At 51.4% G+C, this 16,672-nt stretch overlaps 3 protein-coding genes across 5 annotated transcripts in view; 2 read left to right on the forward strand and 1 right to left on the reverse strand.

The window, feature by feature from the left end:
• Nucleotides 1-2,707, reverse strand: part of RABGAP1 (RAB GTPase activating protein 1) — a 37,782-nt gene extending 35,075 nt beyond the window's left edge. For both annotated transcript variants that reach the window (XM_063316377.1, XM_063316376.1), the window contains exon 1: nucleotides 2,493-2,707. In XM_063316377.1, the coding sequence (XP_063172447.1) occupies nucleotides 2,493-2,642 (150 nt within the window). In that variant the 5' untranslated portion in view covers nucleotides 2,643-2,707. The remainder of the gene's footprint in view (nucleotides 1-2,492) is intronic.
• A 4,648-nt stretch (nucleotides 2,708-7,355) lies between these two features.
• On the forward strand, nucleotides 7,356-10,065 carry ZBTB26 (zinc finger and BTB domain containing 26). The gene is made up of 2 exons (XM_063316389.1): nucleotides 7,356-7,485; nucleotides 8,260-10,065. The coding sequence occupies exon 2, from the start codon at nucleotides 8,270-8,272 to the stop codon at nucleotides 9,632-9,634; it is 1,365 nt and encodes a 454-aa protein (XP_063172459.1). The 5' UTR covers nucleotides 7,356-7,485; nucleotides 8,260-8,269; the 3' UTR covers nucleotides 9,635-10,065.
• Nucleotides 10,066-12,495: 2,430 nt separating this feature from the next.
• ZBTB6 (zinc finger and BTB domain containing 6) lies at nucleotides 12,496-14,938 on the forward strand. 2 transcript variants are annotated; one of them, XM_063316269.1, is made up of 2 exons: nucleotides 12,496-12,603; nucleotides 13,370-14,938. In XM_063316269.1, the coding sequence occupies exon 2, from the start codon at nucleotides 13,380-13,382 to the stop codon at nucleotides 14,655-14,657; it is 1,278 nt and encodes a 425-aa protein (XP_063172339.1). In that variant the 5' UTR covers nucleotides 12,496-12,603; nucleotides 13,370-13,379; the 3' UTR covers nucleotides 14,658-14,938. The 2 variants fall into 2 exon arrangements, with proteins under 2 accessions (XP_063172339.1, XP_063172340.1); XM_063316270.1 differs by having other exon boundaries at nucleotides 12,508-12,603; nucleotides 13,367-14,938.
• Nucleotides 14,939-16,672: the final 1,734 nt, after the last annotated feature.

Consider the following 16,672-nt stretch of genomic DNA (forward strand, 5'->3'; position numbering starts at 1 on the left):
CCTCCTGGACCCCGCCAACTGAAACTCCCTTGCCGACGGGATCCGCAGCATGCCCTCTCTGCCTGATAGGGTGGGGCGGGTTGATATTATGGGGATGAGACGGTCCCTCAGGCAGCCTGGTTCCATGCCATGAAGGGCTTTAAAGGTCATAACCAACACCTTGAATTGGACCCATCAAGTTGAAGTCCACCCATCTTAAAGCTGCCAAGGTTGAGAAACGCTGCTCTTTGGGGTCAATGGGAAATGGCAAGCCGCTGATTCTCCTTGAATATTTGAAACGGAAATGGTGGGGAAGAAGGATGCAAAGAATGTAAGGGTCCCGTCCTCTTTGGGATAAATAATTCCTTCCTTTCTTCCCTGGGCAGCCATTTCCTTCCCAGTAAGAGAAGCAGCAGTCAGTCGCAGAAGCCCCATTCCAACAGCAGACAAGCAGGTCTTACATCCACCAGGTGCCTCCTCCCTCATTAGCTCCTCCCACGCACAGGTATGGAGAGGAATCGTGACCGCTTGGAATCAGGTTAAGCTTGTGGAACTGAGATGCTGCATTGCCTCGTCATCTGCGGCTGTTCCCAGTCCCCAACGTCTCCTGCCAGAGGTTCCAAAGGCCGAAGAACTTGAGGCTGAGTAAACAAGGTTGCTTTAGACCACCTGGATCTGTGGCTACCCTGTCTGAAACAGCGGTTGGGTCACGCATAATTAAGGTTTGCTGAACCAGGTTTACATCAAGCTTAAGCCGGATCACAGAGAGCAGGATGTTTCAAGCGAGAAGGATCTGCTAGTTTCCAAAGCCACCGGCAGGTCCTATAGAGAGATCTTCCAGCAGGTCTGGCGAGTTAAAGTTCCTCTCTGCTAGACAGCGACAGCAGCACAAATGCCTTAAAATTGGGGAAAGGCTGAATGAGAAGCAGGAAGCATTTGCATTTGGAGCTGGGCTGGGCAGGGCAAGGCAGAGCGAAGGGAAACAGCTTTGTGCTGATCTGCAGCAAGGGATACGCTGCCCTCAATGTGGTTTAATGGAAAAAACAGCAGCAGCTGGCAATTTCCACGGTCGCGAAAGACGTTAGGAGGCCAAGCTGTGGGAAGCGCTACGGGGAGCTTGCTGAAAAGGCTTTGCGTGACTGCAAATGGACCCCACCCAGCTGCCTCATGGGAGGCCGCCAGCGCCATTAAGCAAGTCTTTCCCAGGGATACGGCCTTAGGCTGGCAGAAATGGCCTGGGCGTCAGATGCTTTTGAGCGGCTGCTCTCTGGAAGGAGGCCTGCGACTAGGAAGCATCGCATTGGCCCCAGAAGCAAGCCAAGGGGGCGCCACCCTGCAGTGCTACGGTGACCAGCGTGATCAAAACCCAGCAGCTTCTCTTCGACTGAGCCTGGCCCAGATAAGCAGCGAAAACAGCTCTAGGGCACGCATGCTTTCCAAAGATTGGGCTCAGCCCTGACCCACCCTGTAGGCTTCATAGCGCAAGCAAGCAGAAACACACGCTCGTTTTTGGCGTTCCAGAAGAGAAGCAGAGCGCTTGGTTTGACAGGCGCCTTTCCCCACAATTGCTTTTAAAAGGTCAGCTTGAGAGTGCCATCAGGAGAAGCCCTCATTCTTCAACAGTGAACGCCATTCCTTTTGAAAAGGAAGGAGCCTGGGAAACAGGAAACATCTGGGCCTACAGGCAAAAGGGGCTCACCAACCTCGCCACGATTCCTTCAGGGCCAGAGGTCTGCGGCATGAGGGAAGCCAGAAACTCCTGCAGCCAACTAGCAGGGCTGCGAGTAGACATCAACTAAGCAGGCCAACCAAATATTTACTCGCAGTTCTAAAACCGGTCTGACAACCAACAAGGGTTTCCGACACTTCTGCCATTATGATATCACGCCCCGGTCATATCCGGCCTCTCGTATTATTTAGCCATGGTTTACTCATCAGGGGTTGTTGTGCAAGCAATCACTGGCTGGGTCTACACAGTTTGATAAGCCAAAATCACACAAAGTCATGGCTTAGCGCAAAGTGAGAACACAACCCCTAGATTTAAACCACTCGGAAAGTGACAAGGGCTCCAGTCACATGCCATGATACGCCAGCGTTTTTCACAGTTCTGGCTTACTGTTGCCCGCAAGCACAGCCAGTGAGTGACCAGCGCCAGAACTGTATCCGGCTGGCTGGGATCCTTCATCCCATCAACAAGCCTGCGCCCTTTACTTATCTCCTTCCTGGGAAAACTCTCAAGCTGAGAATCAGGTGGACCAGCCCCATTCCATTCTCCCTCCCAGCCCTTTGATGGACTTCTGCTGACATCCTTAACGTTCCGGAGAATGCTGATTTAGCCGAAGTTGGCCGGTCTCCAAGCAGAAAAAGCTTTCTCCGTTTGCAACACCAGAAGCTTCGCAGCAAAGAGCTGCTCACAAAGGAAACAGGGTCCGCCCCATCTTCATTTCACAACGCTACTGTCCCGACACATCTAAAAGGCACCAAGATCAGGAAGGCACGCCCCACGGTCATACCTTCAGTCCCGTCTTCTCATCATCGCTACCGTTATTGATGGAAGGCGTTTCATCTCCCTGCCTGGAAATCAAGACAAAATCTTCACTGTTGAGAGTCGATACCGAGTCCGATGACACACTGATTTTGCCCACCGAGGCCTTGTCGTCCATTTCTTAAAAAAAAAAAAAAAGGATGGCTCATGGATGGGCTTGCGGTGGAAGTGCCTGAAAAACACAAACATCATCACCATCATCAGTTTCTAAAGCTAATTCCAGAAAGTCTGGACTGTTTTGAGAAGGGAAGGAGTTCTTAGATTCCTCACGGCATGCTGTCAAAGAAGCACAGACGTCAAATTCTAGATATTTGTGGCTCTCGTGCCGAAGGGTTTTACCAGTCGGGGCCAGAATCAGCCACAGGCTCCTTGCGAAGTCCCTTGAGGTGGGAGCGAAGGCCTACCGCGGCCAAGGAGAGGTATCGCAGACAGCCTCAAGTCTGCCCTGAGGGCAACTGCCCTTTCAGAATGTGTGTCCTCCAGCACAGGGTCCTGGAGATTAGGCAGAGCTGTCTTAATAGGCCTGTAACCTTATTTTGCAGTGCAGGAAAATGGTGACCAATTTTCCACAAAAATCGTAAAAAGTCCCCTTTAAAACTGTATTTCCTGGGCACCATGAACGCAGCTTGGCTGCAGATTCCACAGCCGGTCTCCGCCCTATGCAAAACGCTACCAGCAATCACAGTTTGTGTATTCTGTGCAGACCACTCACTTGCATACTTGAATATGTTGCCCCAGAAAATGAGGGCAGGGGCAGGACCAATTAAACCACGTCTAAGCAATTTAGAATTACCAGACCCTGAAAGGCACTTCCAAGCCATCCCAAACTATCAAACTTTTAGCATATAACATGGAAGATAAGCATTCAGTTGCCCAATTCGCACACCAAGTGTACTTGCTTGTGGTTCAATTTGCTCCGGCTTACGGTAGGGAATGCAAAGAGTCATCCAGAACGGTCTCCTTCCATTTCCTATCACCGATTCTAGACTTGCAGATAATTGAAGAGTTAACCCAACACACTGTATGCTAAGATAATTTCTAGAGGCTAACTTGAGTTCAAGGCGAGGTCAACACACAACTGCCTTGCTGAATGCTGCGCTCAGCTACGCCCCAGAGGAGGGGAATTTTTTCTAGAAAATATTCTGCCTATCTACCCTCTTCCCTGTTCGTTTAAAAACAACAGGCCATGAAACAAGAAACAGAAAAGAGAAACAATGCAAGTTCCACCCCAGTGCTCTCGCCAGCATAAATCAGAGCAGCCCAATTTTTATTACACCCTTTAAAGCCTGAATTCCCTTTGGGAGACCTCACGGTGCCAGATCATTTATGGTTCGGGGCGCTGGAAGGAAGCTGCAGGAGAAGTCAACGAGGCCAACCCGTCATTCAGCAACCATCCCAGTTTTACAGTGCCGCCCTACACCAGGTTTCCTCCCACTGGCGACTTGGAAAAGGGGGAAGAGAGAGTAAATACCCCATCCTTTTAAACACACCCTACCGACACACTATCAGGGAGGCCAGAAATACCTCTGAAGGGAGAGAGTGAAAGTCACCCGCCTTGCAACCTTTTCCCCACACCAGTACTTCTGAGCAACTAACCAGCAACAACAATTTCCTCAAATAATTGTCCAAGGTGGAGGAAATGTGGCCCACAGCAAGCTTAAGCTAACTTTTCTGGGCCAGCATTTTTTTTTTTAAAAAAAGGGTATCTGCCCCTTTCAAGTGGGTGTCTGAAATGCCTTCCATTTGCACATTAGAACCCTTTACCAGCACAGCCTTAAATCTGGCGGCCCACTTCAACAGCCACTAAAACACCGTACTGTAATATCCACTGCGGCTCTAGAGCTTTTGCAACTCAGGAGCTAAAATCTCTCTCAGTCCAATCTTGGAAATAAAAGCATGGATTTTACTAGCCTCTTCCACAAAATTTTACTTGTCTTCTAGGAGGTGGCACAGGAGGGCACCTCTTCTGATGGCCTGCAAACAGTTCCTGGCAGCCTCTGGCCACTACTGGCACATGCTGAAATACAAATCTGACTCAACCAATTGACAGGAGGAAACAAGAAATACTGGCATACCGCGTAAAGTTTCATTTTAACATTTTAACCGCCCAGAGTCCCTCCTCATGGGCAGTGATAAAAATGTGACAGATAAAAATAAACAAACAAACATTTTGAGACTACTAAACCCTGTTGCTCCCCTTACGACATATTTCCATTTAAAAAGCTCAAAAGAAGTAACAGGAATGCAATTTGCTCTGAGGCACAGAATAAGGAATTACCGTAATGCTGTCAACAGGGTGGCAGACAGTCTCATTGTCTGCTCTGAAAGCATTTTAGCTCTTGTCTTGTGAAGAAAACCTAGATGTCCATTCAGGAGAAAACTCAATTCTGCTCTTTCAATCATTTTAAAGAACGGTATGACTGCTGAAGAGAAGGGTTGTTTTGATGGAGGGTAGATTGCCAGATAAATAAATCATGTTAAAGGTAATCTAAATCCTGACATGGACAAGTAGAATAAAAATTAAAAAGCAAGCACAGAAAACAATCCAGCTTCCTACAGGTTCTAATGCTCATATAACCAACTCCAGATTAGGCTGGTGCCATGGTGGGGCTCAGCGCCAGAGACAGATCTAAAAAACCTGAAATCTATAGGTAGATTACTTTGTCCAGCTCCCTTCTAAGATTAGAGACTCAAAGTAGAACTATTTACGAGCATAGTAAAGCATCCCACTGTCTGTTTTAAAACGTGAATGACAGAATTTAATCTGCCCCCCTGCAAGATTATCAGCATGGAAAGACAGCACTCTTAATAATCATTAGTTATTTTGGCAGCTCTCAAATTGGCTGGAACCTATACAAGGAAACATGAAGAAGTCCTGAGTCACATAATCTGCATACATATTTATTATTATCTGTTCCTGGTTGAAAAGCATGCAATAGCTCTTTTTGCACAATAGTCTTTTGCAATTCTGGGGGTCGTTATGTAATATGTGAAATACCTTAAACGTTCTAGAGTTTCCCTTCACTCTTCTTAACTTTGAAAACCACAAAAAGGCAATCCTTGCAAACGTGTTGAAATCAAAAACAAATGACCAGATATATACTTAAGCTTTTTTCTCAATTCCATTGGTCTCTGAGATTGAGTATATGTATTGCAATATGGGCTACTCTATTAGTAACAATCGCCTTTCACAATCACCTTTCAAAGCGTGTGGACAATATATCATCAGCACTAGTAAAAACATGTTACAATTAAACATTTTTCTTAAACTGTGTAACAGCAATTTCATACAACATGCAAAATATGAGCAGGTTTAATAGTCAGTCGTCAAACTAAGGGTAGAATTAAGTTTCCCTCCACGTTTCCTCTAAAATGGAATTTACTGTAAGAGCCAGCTCCAACTTACCCAGACTAGTAACAATACCATGGAATAAGCTACATCAGTTTAATAACAGAGGTCTCTTCTTTTGGCAAGAAAAATGACTGTAAGAAATATTGCCCTACGAAGGCCAATACTTCGCCAGCATAAATAACAAAATTTAGCTATGGAGCTAGTCCAGCTTGTTGCATGCAGTCAAGGCAGAGAAAAGCCTCCTGGACCTATATGATCGTTACCTTCACAACCTCCACTCAGAAGACGCTTATCACAAGAACGCCCTCCTAGCCTTCCAACGATCCGTCACATGCATTAAGGAAGCACGTTTTTAACGATATGCACCCTGACAGTGTCTCCAGAACAAAAGCGTAAAAGATTCCAGACCAGGAGGAGGAGGCAGACAGACAGACAGACAGACAGGTTGTGCGTGTGTGCCTGTTCCTGTAAATGTCCGTGTTTATAAACGGGGGGAGTTTGATGACAAGCTAACAGGAGACGTACACAGACAGTCGATCTAACAGGAAGAAAGCACTTTGGTAAGTTGGAAGCCACGGACGGAATAATCGTACAAGGAGCGCCTCCATCGTTTCCTCCCAGTAACGAAAGAGGAAGGCCGCTCTCCCCACTACCTGCGAAAGGAGAAGGGCCCTGGAGTCAAGCCTGAAGCGGGGTGAATTTAGGGAAATGCCCCCTTCCGGGCGGCGGGACGGCAGAGGACCGGCCCTGCGCCCCCCCGCCCCCCGGGACGCTCTCCCCGCTTCCCAAGCCAGCTGACCGCCCTGGGATTTCCTGGTGGTCCCCCGTCCAAGGAGCGTCGAGACCTGGCCCGCTTCGCTTTGCGGGGCCAGCCGTGATCCGGATCGGCGACCGAGGCTCCGTCCCGAGGCGGCGCCCCGGCCCCGGCTACCGGCACCGCTGGAGCGAGGGGGGGTCGGCCGCCATTCATCAGGAGGGCTCTTAGTCGTCCGTGGATGCCACTTCCTGCCCAGACAGATCCCCCCGTGACGTCCCCTTACTGGCATCCCGGCTCGTTATCGATTATGGATTATGGGCGCTGGGCGTACCCGCCGCCCCTCCCCACAGCTCGGCCGAAGAGCCCCGCCCCCCGCCGGCCCCGCCCCCCGGCGCCCCGCAGGAACGGCGCTCCGAGCCGGACTGACCCGCAGCCAGGTCCTCCGGGCACGGCCGCCGCCGCCGCCGCCGCCGCCCCTCTCGCCCGCCGCGGGAGCAGCAGCGCCGCCGCCGCCACTGACGGGCCTCTGTCAGGCCGCCCCAGCGCCCCGATCCCAGCCCCAGTCACGTGACCGGGCCCGGCCGGAAGCAGTGCGTGCCCCTTCCGGCGCCGGGCGGGCGGGGAGGGGAAGCCCGCATCCCCTTCCGCCGGGCGGCCCCGCCTCTTCCTTAGCAACCCGCGTCCCCTCCGCCCCCTCTTTCTTCGCGCCGACCGGGAGGGAGCGGCGGCGCCGGAAGTGGGGCAGAGCTGCTTCCGGTGGCGGCGAGCCGGTCGCTCGGCCAGGCGTCCCCGCTCGCGGGCCTCCCCCCGGGCGGACCCCAGGCAGCGGCGCCTGGGGGAGGCGGAGAGGAGGTGAGCCCAGCCCGACAGGAGCCCCCCTCCCGAGCCCTCGCCTCCCCCCTGGGCGATCCGCCGTTCGGCGGGTTGCCTGTGGAGCTCGCGGCCGCCAGGCCCGGGCCCGACGCCGCCCTCTTGCCCTGGCGAGCGGGAGGAATGTCACGAGCGGGGCTGCCCCCGCTTCCTCAAGCGTGTCCTGGGGAGCGGGCGGTCGGGGGAAAGGGCGGGGGGTGCGGGCGGCGGACTCGCTTCCTGCCCTGAAGCTGAAGCCCCGCGTCCCCCGTGGCTGAGGCGGAGTCACCCAGCAGCCCGGGGAGGAGCCGCCCGGTGCAGAGGCAGTCTACCATGGCTGTAGGCTGTAGACTTGAGGCCGCCTGGTTCAGCATCCTCTGGTTCCCAGGACAGCTGCAGCAGGAGAAGACCTCACCTGGCGGGTCGCCCTCTTCCACTGCTGCTCCTGGCCAGAGGACGTGTCTGCGAGTGGCAATCACGTGACCCCAGGATGCTGCAACCGTTGTAAATACATGCCAGTTGCCAAGTGCCTGAATTTCAATCATGTGACTGGGGACGCCGCAATAGTCGTAAGTGTGAGGACAGGTCGTAAGTCGCTTTTTTCAGCCCCGTCATAACTTTGGATGGTCATTAAACAAATAGTTGAGGACTATCCGTAATGCTGAAGAATCCCATCCGGGCAGGAGAAGATTAGCAAGTAGTGGTTGGAGGATCGTTGGGGTGGTCCTTCACGTCTCACCTGGTGAGTCACTGCCCCTGTTGGTTGTTACCCTTTAGGCTCGTCACCATGACCGAGAGAACGGAAAGTCTCCATTTCCAGTTTGACAACTATGGGGATTTGATGCTGCAGAAGATGAACAAGCTGAGAGAAGAGAACAAGTTCTGCGACGTCACCGTCTGCATAGATGACCTCGAGGTCCACGGCCACAAAATCGTCTTCGCTGCCGGCTCGCCCTTCTTAAGAGATCAGTTCCTCCTGAACGACTCCAGGGAGGTGAAGATCTCCATCCTGCAGAGCTCGGAGGTCGGCAGGCAGCTGCTGCTCTCCTGCTACAGCGGCGTCCTGGAGTTTCCCGAGATGGAGCTGGTGAACTACTTGACGGCAGCCAGCTTCCTTCAGATGAGCCACATTGTGGAGCGCTGCACTGAGGCCCTCTGGAAGTTCATCAGGCCAAAACAGAAGCTTGAAAACAAAGAGGAAGGCCAGGCACGGGCCCACTCCTCCGAGTCGAAGGCAGCTGCCGGGGCCAGCGGGGGGGAGGAGGAGGAGGAGGAAGACGAGGAGGAGGAGGAGGACTCCTTGCAACCTGATTCGCCTTGCATCCAGCCCTCCGAGGACAGCATGGACGTGGACGACAGCGATATCCAGATCGTGAAAGTGGAGTCTATCGGAGAGGTGGCGGAGGTTGGCAGCAAAAAGGACCCCGGCCAGTTTATTTCCTCCGAGCAGCAAAGCGCCCTCCCTTCCTCGGAGCCCCAGCACTCCCTGATCAACTCCACGGTGGAGAATCGTGTCGGCGACCTGGAGCAGAGCCAGCTCCACAGCTACGCCCTCTCCTACTCGCCGGCCGACAACCTCATCGTGGCCTCCAAGGAGCTGTTCGGCCCCAGCAACCGGGGGGTGGACAAGGGCCTCCAGTGGCATCACCAGTGCCCCAAGTGCACCCGGGTGTTCCGGCACCTGGAGAACTACGCCAATCACCTGAAGATGCACAAGCTGTTCATGTGCCTCCTGTGCGGGAAGACCTTCACCCAGAAGGGCAACCTGCACCGGCACATGCGGGTGCACGCAGGGATCAAGCCCTTCCAGTGCAAGATCTGTGGGAAGACCTTCTCGCAAAAGTGCTCCCTGCAGGACCACCTCAATTTGCACAGCGGGGATAAACCCCACAAGTGCAACTACTGTGACATGGTCTTTGCCCACAAGCCCGTCCTGCGGAAGCACCTCAAGCAGCTTCACGGCAAGAACAGCTTCGACAACGCCAACGAGCGGAGCGTCCAGGACACCGCGGTGGATTTCGACTCCTTCGGCTGCAGCTCGGGGGCAGACTCCAAGGGCTGCCCCCCAAACGAAGCCGGCCAGGTGCTGGATGCGGGGAAGCTGGCCCAGGCTGTGCTCAGCTTGCGGAGTGAAAGTTCCTGTGCAAATTAAGGCAGGTGCCTCGAGTCTCTTTCTGCAAGCAGGAAGGCCACAGAGGACTGCAGTGGGAGATGGGTGGCTTGGGCCTCGGCCCCCAAACAGCTCTGCCTTTTGAGCTTGTGGGCCGAACCTAGCACCGCAGCAGGTCTTCGGCTGCCTCCTTTAGAAAGATTTGGTGTGTCGGTTGTCTCTACGTGACTTTGTCTCTCTTGCGAACGGAACCTCCCTCCTTGGACGTTACAAGAGCTGGCGCAGGCTGGACCCCTGGTCTGGTCGGCCTGCATTTGTTGAGTGCCGCCAAAAAGAAGCCACTTGCTCTTGAGCCAGCCGAAGGGGTAGAAACAGGGACAGGCCTGCCCCGTTGCAGAGGAGTTTTTAAGCTAAAGACAGAACTGAATTCTTGGAAAAAGAAAAACACTGGATAATTATAAGCTCTTTTTACTTGGCCACCTCTTGGTGAGCTTCTTGTTTTTTATTCTTTATTAAAACCACCAGGTACTTGCCCTTTGCTCCTCCTACCCTAAAGAGGCATTCTCTTGCGTAGTTGTCCCGTGGTGAATGACGTTCCTTTCCAATTTTACGAGGGAAGCAGCAGCAGCAGCAACGGCTTTAGGGCAAAACGGGGAGAATCGGATCGGCAGAGGGGTGGAACATGTTGCCCCACCCTTCGTGGAAACTGCGTGCTTAGGCTAGGATGGTTGAAGTTTGCATGTCTTGCCCTTTCCCACCCTCATTTGCTTGCCCCCACCCGCGCGACTCCTTGCAACTAGAAGTGGGTTTCTTTTCTCTGTAGCTGCTTCCCTTCCGGGGCTAGCAAGGCCTCAGCTCATGCTTCTGTGCTTTCTTATGTCTCACCCCAGTGGTTGATGCCTTCTTTGTCGCTGAAGCCCAAGACCATTTTTTCTCTAGGTTATACATGGTGCTTAAAATGCTGTTGGCGCTTGGCAAATTATTAGAAGTAATGCCACAGAGGACTGGATTCGTTTAGAAGGCTCTCACGGTGCCGGAACACCCGGGTGCACTTGGGGCACTGTGCACAGGAGCTCCAGGGCAGAGCGAGAGAAGGTTCTTCTCCCACACTAACCTTTGGAATTATTCCTGGAGAGAAATTCCTAAGCAGTCAGTAGTTTAAGGTGGATTATAGCGTATGAGCAATATTTCAGTTATTACTAATTAGCCAATAGACTGGCGTAGGAGTCCCTGGGTATTTTCATATTACGGTGGTGTTTTTCCTCGGCTGGGTAAGCCAGGAAGCAGGAAATGGGGATTGTCTTCTCTCTCTAGAGAGGAGGCAAATATCTGCAGTGTTTTGGGTGACCTGCAGTGTTTACTCGCTTAAGAAACAGTTTCCTCCTGAAAAATGTGATTGGGAAGTGTCCTTGAAAGCCTCAGGAAGTCTGCCTGCTCCAAAGTAACCTCCTAAGTGTTCATGTATTTCAGGAGGAAACTCCTGCCTTTCTAGATCTCAGGCCAAGGAGTTTTGGAGTTGTGCAAATGCAACTTCTGCTTCATACTCTCTCCTTCCTTGCTCATTGTCATCTTCTGTTCATCCTTAGAGGTCAGGAGTGGGTGGGGAATAGTACAGGTAGTCCTCGACTTACGACCATTCGAAGTTACAACGGCACTGAAAATAGTGATTTGTGACCAGTCCTCGCACTTACGACTGTCACTGCATCCCTGAGGTCATGTGATCAAACTTCAGGCGCTTGGCGAGCGGTTCACACTTAAACAGTTTCATTGTTCCAGGGCCATGTGATCACCATTTGCAATGTTCCCAGCCGGCTTCTGACAAGCAAAGTCAATGGGGGAAGCTGGATTCGGTCAACGGCTGTGACAAAAATGGTGGAAAACTTGGGTGTGACTCACTTAGCAACAGCCTTGCTTAGCAGAGGTTCCAGTCCCAATTGTGGTTGTTAAGTAGAGGACTACCTGTAACTGTGTGTAGGAAGGTGGGGGGGCTCAAATATTTAAGTGAGCACGTGGTAGAGTGCTGACCCCTCAAAGGTATCCAGTTCGATCCCTTCTATTGGGATCTTGTGACTCCGTAGCAATTGGTAGATAGAACCACAACCAGCAATATTCTCCTTCCTCCCTGTTAGGAATTTCCCAGGCAAACAAGGGGGGGGGAGTCCCCCCCCCCCCGCAACACCTTGCAAACCTCCTGGGGAGAAGACAGGCTGTTTTGACCTGCAAATGCATTCTTGTGTCCGAAAGACCTCTCACCTTTCTGTATGTGTACTGAGTCATTATGGTGGCTTCAGAATAAAACAAATACACCACCTTCCAAGGTGTAATTTTTCTTTGCCTTTTTGATAGTTCGGAGCTCTTGAAAGGGTGGACAGGCTGGGATGAGCGCCAGAGTGAGTCCGATGGAAATTTGGAAGGGGGGGGGAGGCTGCCAGTTCAAAGCTTTTCACCACCCTCCCCTGCGCGTGCACAGACCCCGCCCGCCCGCGTTGCGCCAGGGCTAGCGCTGGGCTGCCTAGAGGGCTTGTAAAGTCCCTTGGGGTGGTACCAACGCAGAGCTGTCATCCGCGCCGGCCAGCCGGTGCCTCCCAGGGGCGCTGGGCTCCATCTCTCCCGACTTCCCTGGCTAGAGAGGATGCGAGCTGCAGCCTGAACTCCCAGGAAAATCTGCAGCCCGTGAAAAGTACGTGGGGTTCGTCGGGCGCCTAAAGGAAAGCGCAGCCGAAGCTCGCCCGGAGCACAACACCTTTAAAAAAGACTTTCGGGAGCCGCGCTTGCGCGGCGAGACCCCTCTGTGCAAGGCCGGCGCGTGCTCCCCGGAGCCTCTTCCCATTGGTTGGGCCCTGACCGAGGACAGCCAGTCGGGAGCCGGCGCACGTGCGGGCGGATGTTCTTCCGGGTCGCGGGGGCGGAGATGTGTGAGACCTCCGGAAGTTGATCCGCGCCAGCGAACCGCTTGCAGCCGCGGCCGGGAGCGAGCCGGGCTGGGCCTCGTCGACGGCGGCAGCCGCCCGGTGAGCGGGGCGGGGAGGGCCGGGGAGGGCAGGGTCGTCGTCCTTCCCCCGTTTCGCCCCCCAGGGAGCGGGCCTGTCCAAGCGCCCCCCACCCGGCTTTTCCCGGCCTGCTGCAAAAAGAATGGCGCGCGCGTGTGTGTGTGTGTGTGTGTGTGTGTAAAAGATGCTCGCAACCCACTTCCCCTTCGTGTAGAAAACTAGCTCTTCAGGGAAACGGCTAGAATAGTTTTCCTTGATAACCGGTTTGCTAAATTCGGGTCTTTTAAAAAATCAAAAACCTCCAAAGTTGTGAAAGCCCTTGTAGCCCAGCTTTTTATAAAGATCAGCCCTTTGGGAGTGTAAGGCAGGTTCCCCCAAGGGTCGATGGGTCTATCCCTTGTTGCTGTTGTTGCTGTTGTTGTTCATAGTACTATTAGTATTTATTAAATTATTTTCATATAATAAGTGCTTGGGGGGGTCAATGAAAGTGAAAGTTCATGAAGGGGTCGACGAGCTGAAGAGTTTGGGGACCCCTGGTGTAAGGCCATAATCTCAGGGGACCCGGCTGCAAGGGTGGATGCATTTGGCTCTCTTTGTTTTCTTTTCTTTTCACATTTCATCCCTTATCTGGAAGGGTTCTAAAAAGAGGCTGGTTCTCCTGGGCTCTGTAGAGAGAGCAAACCTGCTTCCAGAACAGCACAAAGCATCAGTCTTCCCCATTGTTGAATGGTTTGTTTTGATGCGTTGAACTTCTTTTCCGTTTCATTCCTCAGCTTCCGCCCAGAAGGATTGTGATTATGGCTGCCGATTCAGATGTGCTCCATTTCCAGTTTGAGCAGCAAGGGGATGCCATGCTGCAGAAGATGAACCTGCTGAGGCAGCAAAACCTCTTCTGCGACGTGTCAATATACATCAACGACACAGAGTTCCACGGGCATAAAGTAATCTTCGCTGCCTGCTCCACCTTCATGCGGGACCAGTTCCTGCTTACCCAATCCCAGCAGGTTCGGATTACTATTTTGCAGAGTGCCGAAGTCGGCCGAAAGCTGCTGCTTTCGTGCTACACTGGTGCTCTGGAGGTGAAGAAGAAGGAGCTTTTGAAATACCTCACTGCAGCGAGTTACCTGCAGATGGTGCATATTGTGGAGAAGTGTACAGAGGCCCTTTCCAGGTACCTTGAAATTGATGCTTCCGTGGAAGGCAATGGAAGGTGTGCTGAGAAATGCCACTCTTCTGACATGGAGCTAGGAAGCAAAGAGAGCTGCCTTGATAAAGACTGTGAAATCATTGAGATTTCTGCGGACAGCCCGGTTACCATAGACGAGCCTATAAAACAGGAGAAAGGGGAAATTCAGCAGCCGTCCCTGCAGAGTTTAATGTCAGAAAGGAAGGAGGTCAAAAGCCCTGAGATATCGACCGTCAAGATTGGCTACAAGGATGATGAAATCTGCATTTTCCAAATGGATTCCATTAATGTCCCCAGTGTGGATGATGAGCAGTTTCCGCAGCCTTGCACCTCTTCAAAAAACAGCTTGTATTTCCCCGAAACTCAGCACTCCTTGATCAACTCTACTGTGGAGAGCAGGATGACAGATGTAGCTCAGTTCCAGAGCTTTGCTAGTGAGAACCCAGAAGGAGCTGCGCACACAGGGGGCAACTTCCCAAACTCCGAGGACACTGGCTATTTCTGGCGCCATCAGTGCCCCAAATGTCCCAGAGGGTTCCTCCACCTGGAAAACTATCTCCGCCACCTGAAGATGCACAAGCTGTTCTTGTGCTTGCAGTGCGGGAAGACTTTTACACAGAAGAAGAACCTGAACCGGCATATTCGCGGCCACATGGGCATCCGTCCGTTCCAGTGCATGGTGTGTCTGAAGACGTTCACAGCCAAGAGCACCCTCCAGGACCACCTGAACATCCACAGTGGGGACCGGCCTTATAAGTGCCACTGCTGCGACATGGACTTCAAGCACAAGTCTGCCCTCAAAAAACACCTGACTTCAGTGCACGGAAGGGCCAGTATGGACAAATCTGGCTTTGATGCCATTACGGAAGTCAGAATAGACTATGACTAGAGGTAGTTTGGGAAGGGGAATAGCAAAGGCCTGGCTTGTTACAGAGCACCGAGATCCCCCTACACTTAGACTCCAGTCCTGCATGTAAATACTCCCTAATACACCTATTGATGTTCCTGCAGGCTTTTGAACAACTTGCCCTTCTTCCCATGATACACAAGCAACTGAGAAATGTTGAACAAAAAGCGGCGCTCAATTGTTGTTATTTACATATTTATATGGTATGTGACGTGAGGAGATGGTGTCTTTGCAGCTTTCTTTTTTGCACCTCACCTAGATTTTTTCTTTCTGCACCTTGAACGTTTGCTGTCGTTTATGTTTTGGTTTCGGAGGCCTTAATCTGAGCATCTGTTTTCTGATGAAGGCAATTCAGTCTGGCAACTTTCTCTTGTTCAGACTGAACTGTGCAGTGGCCAGGGCATGACTCGAGAGCCCAAAGGACAATCCAGTCAGCGCCTTTGTTTGTTTCTCTGAACAAAGATCAGATTTGTCATAAAAATGTTGCGCCAAGACTCGTCTCTTTTGGCAAGCTTTGCTCAAGAGGATCAAATATAGATCCGCCTTCACTTCAGTCTGAAATTAAGTCTTATGTAATTTATTTACCAAATCGGCCAGGTTCGATTGAAAAAAAAATGGTCCATAATTTCCAGCTGAAGAAAAAGATTCTTGTTACAGAATATGTGATTGTGTTCTCATCTTGATTTGTGGCGCAGACGTACGTTTCCCTGTTTCTTCCATTCCGATGACTGGAAAAAGACATTTCCCTTAATTTTTGATGGGACACCAGGTGAGGAGCAGCTCCTGTCCTTTGCTTCTGTTACATTTCCGGTACTTTTGAAGATGGGCTTTAGTTTTGTACAATGCATCAGTTTGCTGGGACATTCACCCTCCGTTGTTCCAGACAGAGAACTGCTCCAACAGCCATTGCCAGTGGTCACTTCAGGTTACAGAGTACTCTGAAAGTGTTAGAAACATACAACCACCATCATCCAGGCAACTCTGTCTTTCGAGGCAGTATAAATATATACATTTTTTGTGATAATATAAACAAGCTAGATATCTCCAGTGATGGATGGGTCAACTGGGGTTCCAAGGGTGCCAAATGTCAAGAAAAAAACAAATACAAAATACAGATGCTATTTGGGGGGGGGGGCACTGATTGCATGATTTTCCTGAGGCAGCTGCTCAAACCATCCAGCAACTCTGCTGACTGGGGACTTGGCCCTACCAGCGCAGACATTTTGAGAAGGCTGTTTATAACCTTATGGTCTCTTACCCTTGGCTTTCTGTAAATGTGTGGGTGGGTCAGCTTTTTGGTGTGCTAATAAGCTTTCACATAACAGGAGGTACTGTTGATTGGTGTCCTCCCAATTCCGTAAAAGACTCGCTCTCTGTCTCCAGGTGTTCGTAAGCAAATTGTGACTGTCTGTAACCTGGACGGATGTGTCCAGTTTTGACAAAAGTCATTCACTGGCCACTTTGACTCCAACCAGTTCCAATTATGGGGTTGACAGCTTTGATAATCTTGTTTGTGGCTGGTCTCTGTGCGTGTGTATGAATTTGCCATTTGATCTACAGTGGGAATAAAGTTTGCTTCTGGCTGAGTGGACTGGGCTGGACTGTACAGTCTTGAACTGAGCAGGTTATGAAGAGATCCCCTGTAGTTCCCTGAACTAGGTAAAAACTTCCTGCTGACAGTAGCTCCCAAGTCTTGCAACCTCAATTTTATAAGAGGTTTGGGGGCCATCCACGAGAGCAAAAGTCAGCAGTGAGATAAGACGAGAATTGCATTTCTTATTCTTTCCAAAAAGTAGCTGAATTTAGAAATAACTTCTTGGAGAGTTTTTAATGCTATTGCCATTTGGCTTTGTTTCCTTCTTTGGCGGCCTCTAGTGTTAAAACCTCATGTCCGAGAAGTTTTTGCCTGCCACCGATGTCATAGATGGGTGCAATATCCTTGTGGTTATACGTGGGTACCTTCGTTTGTACATGCATGGCTACCTGTATTTAGGTAC

Source organism: Candoia aspera, chromosome 16 (genome assembly GCF_035149785.1).
Source record: "Candoia aspera isolate rCanAsp1 chromosome 16, rCanAsp1.hap2, whole genome shotgun sequence".
Classification (NCBI taxonomy): Eukaryota; Metazoa; Chordata; class Lepidosauria; order Squamata; family Boidae; genus Candoia; species Candoia aspera.